Here is a 21,566-nt window from a genome sequence, read left to right as displayed (position 1 = left end):
GGAAATTGTGTCATTTTATATAAGAGTTTTATGTACTCCTTGGTTGGCATCAGTTATAGCTTTTAATACTAAATAAGTCCAAAGAAACAACATTATCAATGATTTTGCCTTCCCACTAGCAGTTTGGTGTGGTCTAGAAAGCTCAAAAGGGCTTTTCAGTTCTAGCATGAAAAATAAGTCTGGAACTAATATCTATCTTGCCATGTGTGTGAATGCTATTCTTAGTTTGACTCCATCCGAAAGACTACTTTTTCTTTTTTTTTTTCTTTTTTTTTTCTTTTTTTTTTTTTTTTCCCATTCACAATCAATAAGAATAAATGCACACATATCTCAGATGTGAGTTTAAACAATTGAATTTATCTGCACTAAATTGAAATACGGAGACATAGCAGGAAAACTTGTAGCTGCCCAGTGATATTTGAGACACAGATGAAGTCACGGTTTCAGCCCAGAGCAATTCACAAATTAAATAAAGGCAGCCAAGAACTTATTCAAGGAGCAACATGCACAGCAGTATAACAGGATGGAACCTAGTGGTATTGGCTGATTTTTCACTCTGTGTTTAGGTTTTAAGGCTTTTGGAATAAAAGAATGCCTGACAATCATGGTAAGTGACTACACTGACTACATTGTTGAAATAATTGATGTAATTATCCCCATCAATATCTAAGAATATAGAGATGACATAATTTTGTTCAAAAACAGAATTTGAACTTTAAATATTTTTAGCAAGTGTCATTTTTTGTTTTCTTTCAAGGCATAGCATGCATATGCCATTTTGTCTAAACAGGTGGGAAAAACACCAAAACATTCAACAAAATGTTTGGCAAGCAGTAATGATGGGGATACAGTTAAATTACATTGCTTGTAACTACCTCGGTGAGATGTGAATTTTGTGAGGGCTGTAAATAGTGAATGGATGCTATGATAATGTAGACTCTTGCGCCATGCAGGGTAATTGTTCAAAGGGAGTCCTTCTGTTTACTTCTATAGGAGTTGAAAGTAGCAACATGAGCTGGAAATCAAATGGACACCAGTGTACTGGTTTGGCATATAGACCACATGAGAACTGGCTGATCAGTATAAGCAGGGGAACAGCTTACTGGTGTCTGCACCTGTGAAACTGAATGGCCTAGACACTATAAAGTTAATGTGGTATTACTTATTTTAAATATGGTATAATCAAGTAGCTGATTATCTTAGTAAATACCACACAGCATAGAGAGATTTCATAGGGAAAGCTTAAGATACATTTTAATGACCATTTAACAGTAAAGGCATTCTTTAAGTTGTTGAATTTATAATTTTTTTGCCGTGGATTCTCTCTTTTGAACTGATATGTAGAGAATATGCGATCATTTCCTATTAAGATTGAAAATCCATTGAGTTAATAGCAATTTAAACTTTTCAGTGAAAAAAAAAAAAAAAAAGTCTCTTTTTCATTTAAGTATATCCATATTTGCAGAAAAGTAGTGAGTGTTCAAGTTGAAACATCCAGCTCTTACTAAAAAGAAATGACAAGTCCTTGGAGGCCAGTAAATAAAATTTGGGGCAATACACTTTGAGAGAAAACAAGAATACGACAATTGCTTAAAATGATTGAAGTTCAAATTCTCTTTTAAAATGTAGAAGCACGGTATTTTACAGATCTGACTATTACAGCTGTACTTGAAAAAGATTTCCTGCCATATCCTCTGTGGTCCCATTGGCCCTTTTCCTATCACTCTGGCTCCCAAGCATTGTGGCTTGGATTGGTGGGAGGCTGCACGGGGCTCATGTAATAGAAAAGACCTTTAGAAGTCAGGGGCTTTGATCCACTGAAGTAAGAATGATGCTAATCAGGTTTTCTTTGGCAAGGAACAAAGGAATGTGGCAGGGTCAGGACTCAGAGGTCTGACTCTACAGAACTCTAAACACAGTCACCCTACACAAGTGTTTTCAGTTCTGGTGAATGTGTGTACTATCAAGAACAGGAAAAATATATCATTAAATTTGCAGTCATCAGCTTAAGGTGAATTATTTGAATCCCAACACTGAGAAAGTCCACAGGAGATGTTTTTGATAATCTAAAAATATACAATACTCTATCATTAAAAAATCTACCTTTGTGACCAATACAAGCCACAGAAGGATTTAAAAAAAATTGAGAAATAGGTGGTGGTACTTTTTAGATATATCCTCATACATGTTTTGCATTTTTACATTAAAACAAATCTACACTGAAGAGAGTTTTCTAGAGACTTAATTCTACTTTAGTTCCGAAAGTAATAAATAGCCAAATGCAAATAAAAACAGTGTTGTGTGGTTTTGGCTACCAAATCTGTTTGGGGCTCACTTGCCTGTGTTCTAGCCAGAAGCTAATTCTGATTCTTCTGTCAGATGTTTTGTAGCAGTATGCCCTCCAGAAAGTCTGGCAAAAGTAGAAGCAGGCAGATAAATAGCAAGGTATGCAGGTGATTTTCTTTTAGGTTGGATTCCTAGCTGTGAAAAAGCTATGTGCCCCAAGAGTTCTTCTGTACTGATATTATTATATTCACTTTCATTCAAACCTTCCTCATCATTTGGCAACTGTGAAGCAGGTATGGAGGAGAAAATCTTTGGTTTATGTCTGGTCCCTTTACTGCTCTTCTTTGGCAAGAAAGTTGTATTGCTGAGGTCAGCCAAAGGCTGCAGCAGCAATGTAATCCAGCCATTGGCATCAGTTTCCATTTTCATGTTAGAAGTCTCTATAGAAGATCAGTGGAAGGACCTCTTTGCAGCAGTTGTCAGGGACAGATCTGTCACCTGAGAAAGGTTTCATGTGCAATATTTGGGACAGATAATATCTAAATTATGGAGAATTCATATATACACACTAAAGTGTATACTCTGTGGCACCTCCCAGTACTGGTTTCAAGATTCGAGACCCCACAAATGGAAATAAAAGTCAGAAAATAAGAGATACCGCTATGCAAAAGAGAATGGCTTGTATTGCCTAAAAGGTGTCACGTTTGTGGTAAAAAAAGTGGTTCCTGTCAAAGGATAACAGTTAGTCTCTTATCAGTAGTGGACAGAGGCCCAACAAAATTTGTAGACCAACAGCTGCAGAAGCCACCTCTAGCCTCCCTGAGACTTGCAGTGTAACAATCACTGGCCATTTGGAATACATATCAAGACTTGGAGTCCCATAGCAGAAACACACCTGATCATTTCTGTCTTGATAAATACATCTCTTTTCACTCCCCAGTGATTTCTTCACAAGTTCTTGTAGTGGCAAATCCTTAGAGCTTTCAACAGTTTCATTGTAATGGAGCACATGGAACTTTAATGCAAATAACAAATAACAGTGCTCCCACATGCACAGCCATCAGAAGAAAATCTTGCCTGTTTTCATCAGCATTATAATACCATGTAATGGCACAGAAAATAAGGCTCATAGCTCACACAGTACCATTTGTAAATCATAAAGATCTGTGAGGAAACGCAGAGCAGAAACCAAAACATGAAAGCCACAGAAACATCTACGAGATTAGGCAGCATTCCATTATGACAGACTTGCCCAAATTATCTATCTCCAAGTACTGTGGGTCTGATTCTCCACTCTCACAGAGAAACAAGCATTTTATCCAAGTTGATAGTTATTTATCTTTCTACACCTTGTCAAACTGTCAAATGACGAGCTCAGAATACAGCAGACTCAATAGATGTAGACCTGTTTCATTGCAAGCAAAATATCACCTTGATTAATCACTTTTTTTTTTTTTTTTTTTTTTTTTTTTTTAACAGCCTCCAAAATGATTGTTTATGGCAGGTTTCAGAGAGAAGAAAATTCCTTTTTTAAACATATCAAGCTCATTATCCAACACAGATCATTGCTGAATTTCATATATATCCTCATATATATCCTTATTTATTATTCCCACAAAATCCACTCCTTGTATTTAGGGCTCAATTATAAAAAGAATAGCAGCACAACTCCTGCTATTTATTCATTTTTATAAATAAATGGTCATTACATTACAGATTTTTTCTTTCTCTTCAAAAGAGCATGCAAACAGAAGCCTTCTTTTGGGGGATTTAATGCAGTCACTAACATGAAAGACAGTTTATTCGCACAGTTCAGTAGCTAGCACACCCTCCAGGTTCTTGGACTACCCTACCTTGGCAGACAGACTCTGTGGTTTGTTGGAGAGGATCTCTGCTGCTTCCCTGCAGCGGGTGGAAAGGTTCAGGATAGCAGCAGCTGCTGCTATGTGGGTGTCTTCACTACATTGACCGTAGCTATAAGAGTTGGCATGGCAAGGGCTCTGTGTGTGGGCGCTAGCACTAGGCAGTCGATTAGAAAATTTCACTGGATTCGAAAAATGCTTTGCTGTTGAAGAGAGATTTGATTAGCAATTTTATATATGCAATTTCTTTCCATAAAATAGTCTTGTTTCTCAGACTACAATTTCATACAATAAAATATTCAGAGAATATATTTAAAACAATCAATTTCTTATTGACTCTAAAGGTTTACTGTAAAAGCGGCTATTTAATTTTTACCAGAAAAGTAACACATATGTATACACATCTTTTAACAAAACATCTTAGACAGTTACTCAGAATTTTCTCATTCCTTAGTGACGCATTGATGTCTAAGGAAACACAATGATGTCTAAGGAAAGATTGAACAAGAATTAACGCATTAAAAATATTTGATCTGATGACACTGGTAAGAAAATGAAATTGCAAATATATGCTAGTGAAGGCTTCCCCTTGGAGATCTATTGTGTAAGAAGACACAAATGACTTGTCCAGTCTTACCTAAAACAACATTGCTTAGCCTACTTAAATGAATAACTGCTATTTATGTAGCTTTGATTGTATAAGTAAGGAGAACAAGATCAAGCTCTTCAATAAACTGCAACTGTCGCCTAAGAGCATTACTTGCTAGTAATAGGAAGTCCTATTCTTCTGGAAACTTTCTGTAATTTCAGTCTACCCTTTAGAGAATTCTCCAAAACCCCAAAACAGCAACAAAATACCCCCAAACCCAATATCCTCCCACAATAAATTAACAAGTGAAAGCAAAAACAAACAAACAAACAAAAACCACAAAAAGAAATCACAAAAAGAAGAACGAACAGTGAATATTCAGAATAAAAGTAGTCTTAGCTGCTCTCTTCATGCTGACTTTCATTTTGAATAAGACACGTTCAGTATACACAAAGAGGTCACTTAAGAACAAAGAGGCAGTAGGTGAACAGAAAAGTACTTTCATGGACAAAATTGGCATTTATGTTTTTTTGTTTCCTCTTCCATCACCAACACTTACTCCAAAACAGGTAGAAAGAACTGTACTCTTCTGTATTTTGGAGTTTGAGAAGTCATGAACCGTTGCTGGGAAAAGACAGCATCATGGTCTCAGCCCTTAGTAAGCAATAGACATTTATTTTGTCTGTAGCTCTTATAGTGTCCTACAAAGTATGCAAAATCCAACTTCTCAGCCTACACCCAGATACACCAAGAATACTGCTGCATATAGCAAACTGCTTGCTGCATAAAGATTTCAGCCTAAGGCTGTGGGTGTAGAGCTTCGGCTGAGTGTATTTCAATGATAAGACTTATACATGACATTCAAGAACTCATCTTTCTTCAGACTTGGGATGCTGTAGAAGAAATAGTTGTTTATATGCACTGACTGTAGCTGAATGTCATGTTTTGTTTTTCTAAATACTGAGGGTATCTCGATAAAGCAAAATGTAAGAGCTTCATGATTCAGCTCTCCTTTTCTTCTGTAAAAATAAAAAAGGATGTATCTAATCCTCTGTGAAATTACAAAGCAAGAGGGTCTTCATTTTTAGCACTTACTATTGCTAATTTCATATTATTTTTAACAAGGAAAAAGGTGCTTTTTCTATTAACTGTCATAACAGACAAAAAAAAAAAAAAAAAAAAAAAAAAGAGCAGGTTCTGATGGATACACATTTTGTCAACAAATCAAGTTTATAAATGCAGAATCCACAGAGGAATAATGATGCAGTTCTGGCTAGCTTCATATTTACATAAGATGTTGAACCAGTCTGTAAATCACAGCTTCTTACTGCCAACTTTTATGCATCTGCACAGCTAAAACACTCACCTGCTCTTTTACTTTCACCTTTCCATTAAAATAATAGCTGTACATTGCAATCTTTGTAAGAACAACAGGCCATAAACTTCAGTCCTGATATACATTATACAGAAATTGCATATGTACGGATTTGCATTTGTATAAAAACATTTCAATCATTTTTTCCTTGAGATGAACCTGTGAAATAGACATGCATCTGTGCAAAGAGACAGCTAATAGGGTGTATTCAATTTTACAAACAAAATTGGAAAACCTGCCACCCAAAAAGCTGGCAATGCACATATTTGCTTACATATGAACAAGGCTATTTTCCAATCTAGATAAGTATCTGCTTTTCATTTGTAATTTTAAATGAGGTAAATATATATATATATATATATATATATATATATATACACATATATACAAAAATACATGGGTACCTACATTTATATATACACATACATGCTCAGACACTTGCACAAATAAACACATTTTGAAAACATACATATAAACATATATACCCATACACGGTGCAATTAAAGTTTTTTTGTTGTTGTTGTTGTTTGTTTGTTTGTTTGTTTTTTCCCAATATTCCTCATGGAAACTGAACTGTTTGTTTCTTGAAACTAAAAATTATTTTATAATGGCCAATTATACAGCAGAATCTTGCTGAAGTTTCCCATGCAGATTGTGAAAATGTGTCTGCAATAAATAATCACACTGCAGCATCTCAATTTCTACAGAGCATTACTTCAGCAAATCTGCAAGTGATGTAAGCAGGAACCTTTTGATAATGATTTGATGCATTCGATCTGTCTGTACTACAAATATGGTGTAGCACAGAAATATGAGAAGTTAAAATGAATTAAATTCTGTCCTGAAAGTAATGAAGATGAAGCATGTAGTCCAGGAGGAAGAATATGTGTATGGATGCAGCTAAAACATATCTGAAGTGTCTTTTAAAACCTAACTTGAAATTTTATTATGCTGTAATTCCTAGCATCTCGTGATGACGTTCTGTGAGGCTTCTCATGGCAGTGTACTATCACATGAGTATCACAATTTAGCCAAGGAGGAAGCCTACAGATCGTTCATTTTTTCACTCTCCTCTTCTTCTGACAATTGCTTTTCAAAGAAACATCAAAAAAGTAAACCTTGATAGTGATCATATTTAGCAATCTAGCAGTCTACATTTAGGAAACAGTGAATGTATTTAGTATTTTGGCCGCAAGTAGTTACAGATATTTCCTATACAGACTTTTTGAATTCTGCAAATTTAAAGCCCATTTCCCACAATACAGTGGAATTTCAAACTTACATTCAAGGAACTGTGGTGTTTTTCGCCCTTGCACCACGGGAGCTATTGTGCGTTTGCCAAAGACTTGTGCATCAAAGCTGGCGTAATCAAAGGGTACTTTTCCAAACTTCTCCTTTTCTTTTGTGAGGGTGGTTCTGGAGGAAGTGACTGGCTGTGAAGTTCTGTAATTGTACTGAGATACCTCAAGCTGCTTAGTCAAATTTGTGCTACAGAAGAAAGGAGAAAAAGCATGAGTAAGACAAGAATAGCAAAGCAAGGATATCTTTAAATAATATTTTACAGAAAAGTAGCAGGCAGTTTCATCTCAGTATCAGAACGTGTAGTATTTTCACATGTAAGACCTACTGGTAGATGCACACAAGAAAAATATAATTCTGGTGGCTGACCTAGTCGCCAAAGAGTACTTTGTCTACATATAAGTCCAAAGTTGCATGTGTAAAAATATCTAGTATTCTCTAGCAGTGCTTCAGGAGATTCACAAAGAGGACACCAACGTACTTCTGTACCACTCTTCCAGTTTTTTGCGTGTTTCTTTTTTTTTCCCCTCTAAAAATTTTCTGTGTTTTTGTAAGTCACAAATGACTTGTACTCTTATGGATCACTGTTGTTCTCACTTTATTGTAAATGATTATGGTATAAATTTAATACAAGATGATCCAAAATAATTGCTTCTGCTATTTGGGAAGAATGATTTATAGCGTGTTATTCCATTTAGTTACTGTTCAGTAACTACTTGTCTTTAGTAATTTCCTAAGGACTTTTCATATGTAGAGTTAAGGCACGTGCAGTTGGCAGACACATGGACATAATATTCTATAATGGCTCTGAAGGAACCATTAGAGCTGATCATGTCAATAATCCACAAATTAAAGTGTCCCCAAATAGACCTGAATGTAATAGGTTGTAATGGTCGTGGTGCCAATGATGTGCAAATTATGCACGTCTGTAGGGTCCATATAACTCTGAACAAAATACAATCACAATGAAAAATGTTTTCTCTTTTTGATGTCATTGTATAAAAAATAAACTAATTAAATCAATAAACTTAAAATAAAGAAACTCATAACATGACTTAATCAGCATTGGGGAAACTGAAAGAGCAGACCTTTCTGATAACTGTATCAACAGTACAACCCACTACTCTGATCACTGAAAGATACCTCTGAAAAGAATCACAATGCAAATAGCCTTGTGCTGCTAGAAGTGCAGTGAGTTCAATAAGTTCTTTAATAATGTTTCAGTGGACAAAGTGTTGTAACAAAGGAACAGCTCAGGAAAATCATTTGCAACATTTCAGCAAGAGAGCAGATTTTGTTTACAGGAGGAAGACATCTGAGAATCATCCATTAGGATACTTGTGTTGAAGTAAGGTTGAGTAGAAGAAATTGAATAGCTTTTTGAAACACGTGTCCATTGTCTTTAGTGTCATCCACACTCACAATGGCCAGCAGAATGCCACTGGACAATTTTGAGGTACAGTCAAGTTATTTACCTTCACAGAGCTTCATTTTGCAAAACTGAAATACCTCTATAGCTTGGAACCAAAAAAGGTTGAAGGACCTGAGGTCTGATCAACAGAGTTAGTGCAGAATACTTTGAGCAGACTAGATCATGGTAGGCTCCTACCTGTGAGTCTGATCTTGGCACTGCCCTGCTTTTGGAGACTCAAGCTGGTTTTTTTCCTGGGACATTGCCAACTTTTCAGCTGCAGCAATTGGACAACCAGAAAGGCTGTTTAAAAACAAGGTGAAGGAAAGAAACAAGAAGAAAAAAAAACTTAAAATGAAATTTTAAGTAACAGGATGGTGCTGTGGAAACCAATGGCTTCAAACTTCTCTGGGACCTTTTGGGAACAGGAGCTGCCCTTTAAGTCAGATTCATTTGTTTTTCATAGAATCACAGAATTACCGAGATTGGAAAAGACCTTGAAGATCATCAAGTCCAACCTCAGCCTAACTATAGTACCCTAACTCTAACAACCCTCTGCTAAATCATATCCCTGAGCACCACATCCAAACGACTCTTAAACACATCCAGGGATGATGACTCAATCACCTCCCCGGGGAGTCTATTCCAGTGATTCACAACCCTTTCTGTAAAGAAGTGTTTCCTTATATCCAACCTAAACTTGCCCTGGCACAACTTGAGGCCATTTCCCCTCGTCCTGTCACTTGTCACCAATGAGAAGAGACTTGCCCCACTCTCACTGTAAGCACCTTTCAGGTACTTGAAGAGCGCGATAAGGTCTCCCCTCAGCCTCCTTTTCCCCAGACTAAACAGCCCCAGCTTCCTTAGTCTCTCCTCATAGGGTTGATTCTCCAAGCCCTTCACGAGCCTCATTGCCCTTAATACATTTCATCCCTAATACAAAACTGTAAAATCTTCAAACTAGAGATGAATGGAATATGGAAACTGAATCATGTAGCATTTTCCAGCATTAAACTTTACTGATCTGTGGCTGACAAGTCACAGTAAGTTGTTTTTCTTTTCTTTTTTCTTTTCTTTTTTTCTTTCTTTCTTTCTCTATATGCTTTAATTACATTAAACAATGCTTTCTTACCCTATTCATGGCTCACTTATGATACACCTGTTGTGCTGCTAAGATAATCAAGGATTTAAAACAGTTAAAACATTGAAAAAAATATTTAATGATTTGTTGTTAGACAACCTCAAAGTCACTCTAATTAAGACTTCATCCTACCTTTTTACATCAGAGATGATAGCAACATAGTATGATAATCCTTGATTTTGGTGCCCTTTTACCATAACCAGTTAACCAAAATCAATCATAGAAAAAAGAAAATCCCACAAAAATTCAATTCAGCCAAGATTTTTTTGACATTTTTTTGCCACAAATTTGATCATTAGATAGACAATGTATTCTTCCAGAGGAATGGCCCTCCATAAGAACTATAGTGGCATATTTTGGCTTGCTGCCTGTAAAGAGACATCTGTCAGGAGCTGTGCTGACAACAGTGGCTTCAGCTCTCTGTCTCACCTGAAGCCCAGCTGTGATTCCCCAGCTGCCTGTCTGGAAGGCTTTCCTGAGTTTTACTTTCTCCCTGCAGGCAGAAAGTTAAACAGAGAAGGGTGTTCCAAGCAGGAAGTTGACATTCCTGAAACTAATTAATGGAGTCTGCTTTTACAGAGATTCTAAAGTGTTGCCTCTAAAATTTCATGTTTTGCTGAAGCAGAACAGAATTAATTTTTGCCAAGGACTACTATGTATGTAGTACAAAACAAAAAGGCTTTTTTGTTTGTTTGTTTGTTTTCCATTGATATTTCTAGCTGTAGCATTAATAATATGCTTGTTCATTCCACATTCTTTTATATGATGGTGTTTCACCATGAACCTAGTGATAGTACAGCTTGAAAACTCATCTGTGAAAAAGACTAGTGGTATCTACTATCTACAGTGTTGAAGCCATTTTTTATATAATTAAAATAAACACAATTGTTTTGTTATAAATAGTACAGACTAATCTTGTTGTTCATAGGCATTCCGCAGTAGAGTAAATAGCATCCAGTTCCAAGGCACGGCCATCAGTCATTTATTAATGCATGTCAGATTTTAAGCAGGCAGCAAGTGTTCTGGACTACCTTCTGTGTGTGTTGCGATTGCTGTTGACGTGTCCTCTTCCAGTGCATCCTGGAGTGGGGCACTTTAAAACATTTTCATGCATGGCAAGAACTAAGGAAGAAAAACAATTGGTAATGTACATAACTGAATAATATAAATGCTAAAAAACAAAAATATTTCTTTTTCAGACTCAGAAGATTCTCAATTCTGTCATATTATGACCTCAAAAGAAGAGAAGAAGCAATGCAACTGGATGAGTGTCTCCAAGACCATTTGACAGCTACTTATTTGTAGTGTGGCTATCAACATGCAAAATGTTTTTTCTAGGAACTTCAGAAGGGCAAAGGTGGAATTTAGCAGGGATGTTAGGTCATGAGCCTGTACCTCTCTGGTTCACACCACTAACACAGTAAATGAAAAAAAGTGAGGCTATAAAGAACTCCTAAGAACCACAGTTGGCATACTTATAGATACAATCTCTCTCTGGCTCAGGAAGGGATAGCTATCAAGTACAGGAAGGCTTTCCACACCTTCCACCATGTGAAATGATTTGTTCTGAGTATGTCCTTTTGAATCCCGATATCTTCTGATCATCTGCTCTGTTCTGAATCCACTTTTGATTGACTGGTCATCCCCCAAGCAGCAATTTACACTGTCAGCAGGGATTATAACCTGTTGCATGTACATTTCTTATGTTCTGTGATGTCTACCATCTTTACTAAGAATGAGACGTGTCTGTGTCGAACAGAAAACACCTCTGTATGTCTTTTATCATGTCTCCATTATCCCTTTAGGAGTACAGTCCATCAGGAAAACTGATTGTTCAGTCGAATGATTTGTTCTGTCAAATATCCTTTTAATTTACTGTCTTGCATGCTACTGCAGAAAACAATTTAACTACCTAGTTGTTTAAACAAAGTTTCACATTATATTTTGTCTCATTATGCAACTCCTCATTGCATCACATTACAGGATTACATACACACACACCCGTGTAACAAGATTGGTGCAATTAGAAGTAAAGAGGGAAATTCAGGCTAGACTAGACACACAAAGATTAGCACAATACAGACTTAGGAGAGGGACATGCTGTGGACCAACTGTGCTGATGGAAGTAATCTCATTGAGCTCATTGGTAAGAAGGGTGCTGGAAACATCTCTGGACAGTCATGCCCAAAACTCTAAGTTGCTATCAATGTGAAAACAGCAGCCACGGTGGGTGGTTACAGGAAATCAAGTTAAAGCCCTGAAGTGGACAGGTAATCTCTGTGCTGAGATTACTCTGTGTGTGCCTTTTAGAAAGGCATGGGCAAGCAAGATTCTCAAGATTCGTAAGGGTACTGTGTGCAAGTCTTCCAGCAGAATGGAGATAGTTTGTCTCTGATCTTGGTCTTCCCAGGCCATCTGAGTTGTCTACTGCTGTTTGTTATGATGCTAACCAGAGCCTGAATATCACGAGTGCAGGAAGTAGGAATGACCAAGAGCTGGATCACAGCTCCCAGGCTTTTTCTGCAATCTCACCCAGAAAAAATGGGTTTCCTTTCCAGCAAGAACACATGCTACCCACAGTAGTAGTCCAGATCCTGTTACTTCAGGGCAATGATACTCACTTTCTAGTGGCACTCTAACTTTGTGAGGACAGCCTGAGAGACTGCGGTGGTGGGGATACAGCCCAGTCACATGCCCTGTGCCATCACATCCTGGGATGGGACATTTGGTTTCTCTCTTTTCAGCCCTGGGTGAATCTGCAAAGAAATCAGATAAGGATTTTGATTGGTTTTGGACTCTTCCTGCACTCAGCTGAGTACACTTAGCAGGATGATAAAATCTCTTTCGTACTTCAGACGTAATTCCTACACAAAGTTTTAACACAAGCTTAAATAATTCCATCATCTCTTTAGGTTTTTACACACTGTATCCTTAAAGCAGTGGCTCCTCTCTCCTAGTAAGCCATTTATTCGGTAAACTACATAGCTTTAGGATTTGCAGTATTATTTGTTCCATTCAGAGCTTCAAACAGGACAGAAGCCACAATCCAATAAGCCAGAGAACTGGCAGCATCAGCCAACAACAAGATCTATAAAGGAATAAATAAATTAAAACAAACAAACAAAAAACACCAAACAACAGAGACAATCTTTTACTTCGCTAATGTCAGGATGCAGGAAACTGGGACAACCAAATAAAAGATGAGGTGTAAAATAAACAAACAAAAACAAAAAAGCATTTCAACCAGAAGCCATTCCTTAAATATCGCAGATCTCTAGGCTGTAGGTTCTTTGTTTGAAAACTGAATACATGCCACTTTACATTTGAGAGGCAAGGCAAGCAGCTCCCTCTGGTACACATGGCAATGCTGCTTTGTGGAATAGCCCACAATGAAGTCAAAGCATGGAGCAGCCGATACCCTTTCAAAGAGGAGGTCTCAGCCCAGCCCCAGAGCTACCACTCTGCAATAGCCATGGTGCAATCCCAATTTTTGTTTCAAGCACCTAGAACTGTACAAGAAGCTCTGGTCAAAAAGCCTTTATTTGATTTCCAATGCAGGATCAGAAGTCTGGATGAGAAAGGAATGTATTCTGGTCCAGAAAATCTCTTGTGAGAAATCTGCAGGAAGTGGCTGCATAAATTGCTGAGGATGGTTTTAGCTCAATCTGTGATTGGCTGCCAACAGCATTCGGCGCTGGGGGAGAAAACAGCTGCAGCCAGCACAGGGAGCACCCTCCTTCAAGCTCATTTTGTTGGACTGCGAGGTAGGATGTGCTCAGCGGCAGGATCACCAGAGACAGCTGAGGGTTAAACTTGCTGGCAAGACTTTAGGTAAAAGACAAAAAATTAAAAATCGGGGAAAAAAGCAAATAGAATGAGCATCAACAGGAGAGCACATTTTTTTTTAAAAATAACTGCAAATGGAAAGTACTGCAGTAGTGGACAGAGAATAAAGAGAGACCCTAAAATATGATTTAATTTTTCCTGCAGTAATTGGAAAGCTTTATCATTAAAAAGATGGAAAAATGTAAATGTAAGCCATGTTCTTCTGATGTAGCATCCAAGAAAGAAAATTAAGAGCTGATGGATTTGATGGTGGATTTTCAGTACTAGAAATAAAAACCAGTTATTCATGTGAAAAAAAAGAAAAAAGAAAAAAAAAAAAATCTGTGCCTGATGATATATTGACTAAAATATTGACTAAAATCGTAAGGCGTTTATACAGCCTGAAGACAGTCTAATTTGTGCCTGTATGAATGTAGCCCCCGAATTCACCTGAAAACTACTAGTAAGGACATTATGAGGTAAATCAGAAAGGGCCAAATTTTACCATGCTTACCATCACTCCTCCTTTCTTTACATGCTGTAAGAAAGTCACATTGACTTCAATGTGAACCCAAGTGAAAAAACCTGGTCTCAGGATAAAAAAAAAATGTACTTGCAGAATTTCTACATTTATCATATTCATCTGAACAAATAAAGGTTAATGTAGTTTTGCAAGGAGGTAGACCAATACCTAGTACAGCTTATGACATATTAATGGGAAGACAGAATGAGATGCATGACATGTTTCCAGCCTGAAAACAATACGAAATATAGCATAGATGCAAATAATGAAAAAAAAATATAAGTTTTCTTATATACTAAATGCTTCAGTTAACTAAATAACCATAATATTTGCAAATGCCACAACATTATCTACACAAACTCTACAGTGCCACTCTGAAGAGTAACACCAAATCTATTTGTTTAAAAAAAAAGCTGAAAATGCAGCTATGCTAGGGTGGCTTCACCATATATGGAAGCCAAAAAGGAAAGGTCAAAGGACAGACTAATGTAGAGTTACTTACTACAGCTGAAAATGTTCTTATAAGATGACATCTTTCAATCTTCTGTAATTACCCTCAGTCAAGGATTTTCATGTCATCCAACCCAGTTTACAAATCAAACCTGAATCTTTTAAATCTCCAGTTCTAGAAGCCTGATTAGATATAGAATATGTAACAATGGTCCTGCAGTTTTTTAGGATGTCACACAGCACCAGAAACAATAAAGAATTTGGAACTTACTGGTAATTAAACTGATGGTGAATGAGGCAGAAGAGAACACTTGTGCTTTTCTGGCTTTGATGTGCTGACTATAGTAAAAGGTAATGTTGATATGTGATGTAGACAGAGCTCAGAAAACACATGGCTTAGGAATTAGGTGATATGTTTGGAAGTGTCATGGTTTTTGCAAAACCATGACAGAAGAGGCCAATTTTTTCACTCTAACCTATCCTTAAGTACTGTTTTAGCGCCTTCTTTTTTGGCTGCTGAAATTCAGGACGTATGTATTTAAACTCTCCGGAGGAGGAGGCAGAGGAGGAGGAGAAGGAGAAGGAGTGTCAGTGCCAGCTACACAGCCCTTTTAGTGGCCATTACTGATCATTTCACATAGCAGTTTGGCAGGAAGCCAAGTACCCAGTGTTTAACCTGGTCAGTTGTAAGGCACTAGTGTGAGGGTACATAATTAGCAAAATTACCAGCTACATTCCAAATTCTTTACTGTTTCTATAAAACCTAGCTCAGAGTCCTTTTTCAGTAACAGGATAAATACTTAAGCCAGTAAGAACAGCCAAGAATACTTCCTTACGTTTGTTGCTAAATAACTGTCTCCCACCAATATCAATAACTTTGGTTTGTCTCCTCTCTCCTGCTAGATGCTCCAGGAGAAACCTATCCAGTTCCTTGTAGGTGCCATGAAACACATGCCCTTGCTCTGCCTGCAGAGCTATTGCTTCTTCCAGCAAACTCAAGTTCCCTTTAGCTTTGTCCAGGTCAGCTGACATTTCCGTGGTTTCTGACAGGCACTCATTGTCATCTTCTTCACTTTCAGGGAACGTATTCTGAATTCTCTTCTCAAAAGGATCTGAGTGAGACTCCTGTGGTGCTCTTAGCTCTGCTTCTGAATCACAAAGTGTTTCACAAGGGTCAAATTCTACCTCCTCCTTCTTAATTTCTGGGACTTCCAAAATGCTAGGTTGATTACACTCGCCAATATATTTCTGAGTTACATGGGGCTTTATACTAGTTTCTTCTGAGAAATTTGAGGAGCTGTCCCACTCGTTTTCCATCATTTCAGAGTTACTTTCATTTTCCTCAGATGAACAATATTTTGGGTCAGAAATGACGGTCTTTTCCTTTCCTTCAGCTGAGTCAATCATGTAACATTCATCAGTGTCATCAACTTCTGTTTTTAAGGATTGAATGCCACTATCATTTAGATTTTCCGCCACTGCTTGACTGGATGCATCTTTTGCAATTTTTCCACTGTTCAACAAAGATTTGACCATGGCATCTTGGTAACTGGTGTAGTTATCTTTTTCTTGACTGGAATTTTCTTGCCCACCTGAATGAGGGGTTTCCTCACATTGTTTTGCAGTCCTTTCCTCTGCATAAGAAAAATGGCAAGAGAAGAACATGTAAGAAAAGCAAAAAGCTTTTCTTTTAGAAGTGCTATGAAGGTATTACCTTAAACATTTCCACCTCTTTACTCAAAGGTATCTTTAAATTATTTAATTCACCAGTGCTGTATTTGAAATGACTACTTGTAGCAACAGGAAAAGCCCTTCTAAAATTGTATCTGCCTTATATTACTGTTTCACTATTGCTATTTTTTGCTGTTGGTAAAGAAATATACTGCCTTACAACATACACCTTCACATATACTTGTACAAATATAATGCACTACATATATGCATATAGATACTATATATGCAGAATCTATATCATATACAGAGAAACATAAACACACACATTGAAAAATTCCTCTAAAATCCATTTTCATTTTCTTTTCTACTAAGATTCCTAAATATTTTCTCAAAATACACCCTAACTACTTGAGCCCCACGAAAGACCTTGAAAAAACAAAAACAAAAACAAAAACAAAAAAAACCATCCATACTTCACTAAGGGCAAGCTTCTGGTCACCACTGCAATTGCCACATTAAGTGATAGATCAGGTCATGCACAGGCAAACAGAAATGGTTGTTATGTACAGACTCATAAAGGGCTTGTTAAAGACACCACTGAAGTGCATCCTGTCTTTATAAACATCTTTCTTCAGAAGAAAAGCAGCAGGCAGATGGTAACAGAGGCTGCATGTAGGAAAGGTGGACAGTGTGGAAGACAATATGCCTTTTGTATCTCATTTAATTTTTTTATAAACATTTCCTCTGACAAGGACACTCAAAAATACATCTCCATCATCTTCCTTTCTGGTAATTATCTCTCTAAAATCAACACTGGTTTGCCAGGATCAAGTAAATATTGCCATAGTAACTAAAAGCATTTTTGGATGAAGGGAAGAATTTAGTCACAACACTAGCCCCTTCAATAATGCTGATTATAGGGTACATTCTTTTGTTGGGATCTATTCAACATAAACTGAAAAATTTAACATTTTACTTCCTAGAAAGGAGGATGAATAAACAAGCACAGACTGTTTCCCAAGATGTGTCTGTTCTCTCCCGAATCAGAAGAACTCCAGGTTTAAATAATAAATTAGGCATAGTCTAAAATGCAAATGAAGTTTCTCTCCATAACATAGTGAGCTATTAAGAGAAAGTGTAAAGGGTTATGATAATTTTAAAGTATTATGAACTACAGAAAACAAATAAAAAGCATTTTCAGTGAATATGTCCAATTCATTGAACTATTCTCTCAATCCACTTAACTACCCACATGTGTACAATAATGATTTATAGACATTATACCTAATTATGCATATTTGGGCTGTGTTAGAGTGCCTAACAAAAGCTCTAGAAAGCAACAATTACCTCTGTTGCTTAGCTACATAGTTTAAAATATTCCTATTAAGTGCAGATTATTGTGGAGGGGAAAAGGGGGACAAAAATGCACATGTGCACCACAATGCATTTCACTTTACTGCTGCCAAACTGTTAGCATTTTGGGTCATTTCCAGTTTACATAATTGTTTGGTTCAACTGTTTGTTATATGTTAAAAGAAAATATTGATTAATTCTTATTATTCTTCAGAAAATTGGGCTCACACAGGGAGAGGTGGCCTTGTGCACTGTGTGCATGAAGTTGTGTTTTAAAAAAATGTCTGTAATCCTTAGTGTAACTTTTTAGCAGCTGTTCTGCTGCCTCACACATTGCAGTATTCTGAATAAAGAAGTCTGTTGTCTTCACATGTCAGCAAGTAAGAATGATCATTTGGCTCTATAACAAACTTTAGTCAAATGGGTTTTATTATTTGCTCTTCTGCCATTTGGGAAATGACACATTAACATCAAAGAGTCATTTCAAAAAGTAAGTTGTTCTGCCCACTATTCAGAAATTTAAAAAATTAAAAAAAAAAAATAAAAAAATAGCAAGGTTTCATAATAGTAGTAGGTATTTCCAATTATTTTTCTAGATGAAAGATGAAAAATAATACAAATGCATCATAACTTAGGTGACTGTTTCTTAAACCATCATAACTGATACTAAAATGAGGAATTTTACAAATGCAATGTTAAAAAATGTGTTGTTTAACTGGTTTAAATGACTCAGATGCCTCGGCTTTGCTTTTCACTCTGTAAATTTAATTTTAAAGCCAGTTTGTTTCTCAAAACTAAATGACTGGGTACAAATAAGGTTCTACTACATTTATGTTATTGGTCGGTCTCAACACTTGCCCTTTTTTGGGGGAAAAAAAGAAAAAAATGTAGTTAAATAAGTTATGTTCATCTGCATATGGCACATGTTCTACCTATACAATCATCAAAATACTTTCTCTTCAGTGAGTTCAGAAAAAAAAGACAGATTTCTCCACTGATTTCAGTAGAACAAGAATTTGACTCTAATCTGACAGTTGTCTTCTTCTATCGGTTTATATATCTATGTAGCTGTCATATGTAGAAAATGTGGGACAATTATTTTCCTCTTAAAAAAATCTATTTAGAGTGAATAAAGATCTAAATTCTTAATCTCATTTCTCTGCTTCCTTCCAAAATATTTGAAAAGTTTGCATGAGTATCTTAGTAATGGGAGAGGAAAGTAAATTACCTTTAAACATCTGTAGTAACAAACAACTAAGTAGAATTTAAGTTAATTCTGTATTCTGTTTTCATAGTAGCTATGATTACTAATTCCTCAGTGCCAGATCCCTTTCTTTTGTCTTGATGGTTGCCATCTAAGATGTCTCTTCCCTTTAAAACAGTGCAGCATATATTCCACTGGTTTCTCCTCACTTCCCTGGTTATCAGCTTGTGCAGTATTATTTAAACAGATATACATCAGCCAATTTTGTTTGATGTTAACTGTTCATCTTGAATATAAATACATACATATATAACAAAGAAAGAGACGCAAAGAAAAACTGCAGCTATATATTTCTGTATTCTCATGCTTTTCTATATTTTGCAGCATACATGTGGTAGAAGTTTCAGTAAATTGTCAGACATGTCTGGCTTAGCAGAGTTTAAGTAACAAGTACAAAAGTGCTGACTCTAATAGTTGCATTAATCTGAACACACGTAACCATCACATGCATGAAATTGCTTTGCTAAATGTTAAAGTCAACAACATTTTGCTAAGCTTTTTTTTTTTTTTTTTTTTTTTTTTTTTTTTTTTTTTTTTTTTTCCTAAGAGCTCTATATATTCTGATGAAAATCTGCTCTTCATAAATGTGTTTTTATCTGTGTTGGGCTTAACCTTGTTCTTTGACAGAGCTAGTGGAGAAGCAGATGCTGCTCCATATCTGACCTGCTGCAGTAGTTGTCTCTCTGTGTGACCTACAAAGCATTTACTAGACCCCAGGAGGAGTTTGTACAAAATAATTGGATGGTTAAACCTAGATAGAAACACACTATTCCAACTCCATTACAAGCCAAACACATTCTTCATCCTTTTTGAAAACAATATTTCATAGTCGCCCTTCTGTGGAATTCAGGTTTGAGTGGAGCCTCATTACATGATTACCTGGAATTGAACTGCTATCGAGGACACTGATATCCTCCTGTAAATCTGTCCTGTCTTCATTTTCCTCTTTGCATTCCAGGCTGGGACTGTAGTGGCGAGGCTTCATTAGGAGAGACTTCCTTTTGTTGACAGGAACACCTGAAATCTGCTCTTCAGCTTTTCTCTTAGCCATGGAGCATTTGTAGGCACTGCAGTGATTAATGGGTAATGACAGAGAAAAAAAGTGAGAGAAGTGAGGGATAAACTGGTTAAAAAACTACCACCATCCTCTCGTCTAAATTTCATCTATACAGGAGAGGACTGACACAATATCAGTTCATTTACAGCTGCTGCAAGTTGTGGTTAGTGAATATTTAATTTTAGCTCACATTCTCAAAGTTTTCAGGATCCTGAAACAAATTCACAAATTCCCTATCCTTTTGAGTGCTGCCAAAATCTCTCTGGGGGAAGGGGAGCGAAGAGAAAGACAAAACTAGAAGACCGATAACTCAACATGTTTAATCTCAAGTAATCATATGTTAATCCAAGCTCTGTTGTAGAATAAATACACCCAGGAAGGGATGAACAAAGATGTAGGATGGACTGATAATCCAGAAAAAAAGCAGCTAATGGGAAAATATACCACCAGTTATAGTACAATGTACTTTAGTTCCACTGCCTTTATGCTAGTAGCACATTTGCTTGTATACTCTTTGTTGTTGACCACAGAGGTTTTACTCACTCATTTTTTGATAACTGGTTGACATTCAAGTTTAAGATAAACATATTATTTTGTGACTCAGTGTTCAATTTTATTGTCTTTGATATTCACTAAAAATGTCCACACATAATTGGGGTGGAGGAATATAATAAATTTTATACTTTTAATGTCTAATTTTGTTTTTGGATTTGTATACCAGATGCAATCATCAGACCCCATTCAGGCTGTGCAATGCTTCCCTCTTTAATACAGTTGTCCGTAGCTGCCTATGTTAACAGAATTGCAGCATCATCTTGGAATGTGCCAATGGGTTGGAACAGGCCGATTTCTTGTTACACCCAGATCTTCTTAGATTGTGTCTTCTTAGGTATATTTGTTGCTGCATTGTGCATCCTTTTAGAACAAACTTCTTTGTCATCTCTATACTCATGAAGATGGCAAAGCTGTTTATTATAAAGTTATGTTGGGGAAAAAATTACACTTTGACCCAAAAAGGTGTCGTGTATGACTAGAAAATACAACACATATTAGATACAGTCATATTTTTCATTCCTTTGCTTTGAGACAAATCTTTCCATGTGTTCACATAAACTGAAAACTAACCACGTATCTTGAATTCAATTTTAGTCATCATATGCAGTTCAGCAGCATAAGACATTTGAAAGACACTGTATATTCAGAATATTTTTCAGTATGAGTCTCTCAATATCAGTTCTGAGCACTGGCTTCATTTCATTAACTTCAGCCATAAGTGCCTGATTTAGGATCTTCTCAGGTATCTGTAAAGACTTTGGAAAGAGGCTCCAACAGAGGGCTGTTCATCCCACAAAGAACTAGTTGTTTGCAAATAATCGCTCAAACCATCCCCTGGAAAAGGCCTCGTCTAAATACTTAAATTTTGTTTAACTGATGTGAGAAGAGATTACTGATTTTTA

The 21,566-nt window shown here is 36.6% G+C and overlaps 1 protein-coding gene across 4 annotated transcripts in view; it reads right to left on the bottom strand.

The window, feature by feature from the left end:
- The window catches only part of ST18 (ST18 C2H2C-type zinc finger transcription factor), a 174,957-nt gene that overhangs the window by 30,353 nt on the left and 123,038 nt on the right, over positions 1–21,566 (bottom strand). For all 4 annotated transcript variants that reach the window (XM_072327956.1, XM_072327957.1, XM_072327960.1 and 1 more), the window contains 7 exons: positions 19,932–20,119; positions 15,598–16,395; positions 12,585–12,719; positions 10,995–11,085; positions 9,021–9,125; positions 7,395–7,600; positions 4,140–4,351 (listed from right to left, as the gene is read on the bottom strand). In XM_072327956.1, coding sequence (XP_072184057.1) covers positions 4,140–4,351; positions 7,395–7,600; positions 9,021–9,125; positions 10,995–11,085; positions 12,585–12,719; positions 15,598–16,395; positions 19,932–20,119 — 1,735 coding nt within the window. The remainder of the gene's footprint in view (positions 1–4,139; positions 4,352–7,394; positions 7,601–9,020; positions 9,126–10,994; positions 11,086–12,584; positions 12,720–15,597; positions 16,396–19,931; positions 20,120–21,566) is intronic.

Source organism: Excalfactoria chinensis, chromosome 2 (assembly GCF_039878825.1).
Source record: "Excalfactoria chinensis isolate bCotChi1 chromosome 2, bCotChi1.hap2, whole genome shotgun sequence".
In the NCBI taxonomy this organism is placed as follows: domain Eukaryota; kingdom Metazoa; phylum Chordata; class Aves; order Galliformes; family Phasianidae; genus Excalfactoria; species Excalfactoria chinensis.
This window is presented reverse-complemented; position numbering and strand designations above follow the sequence as displayed.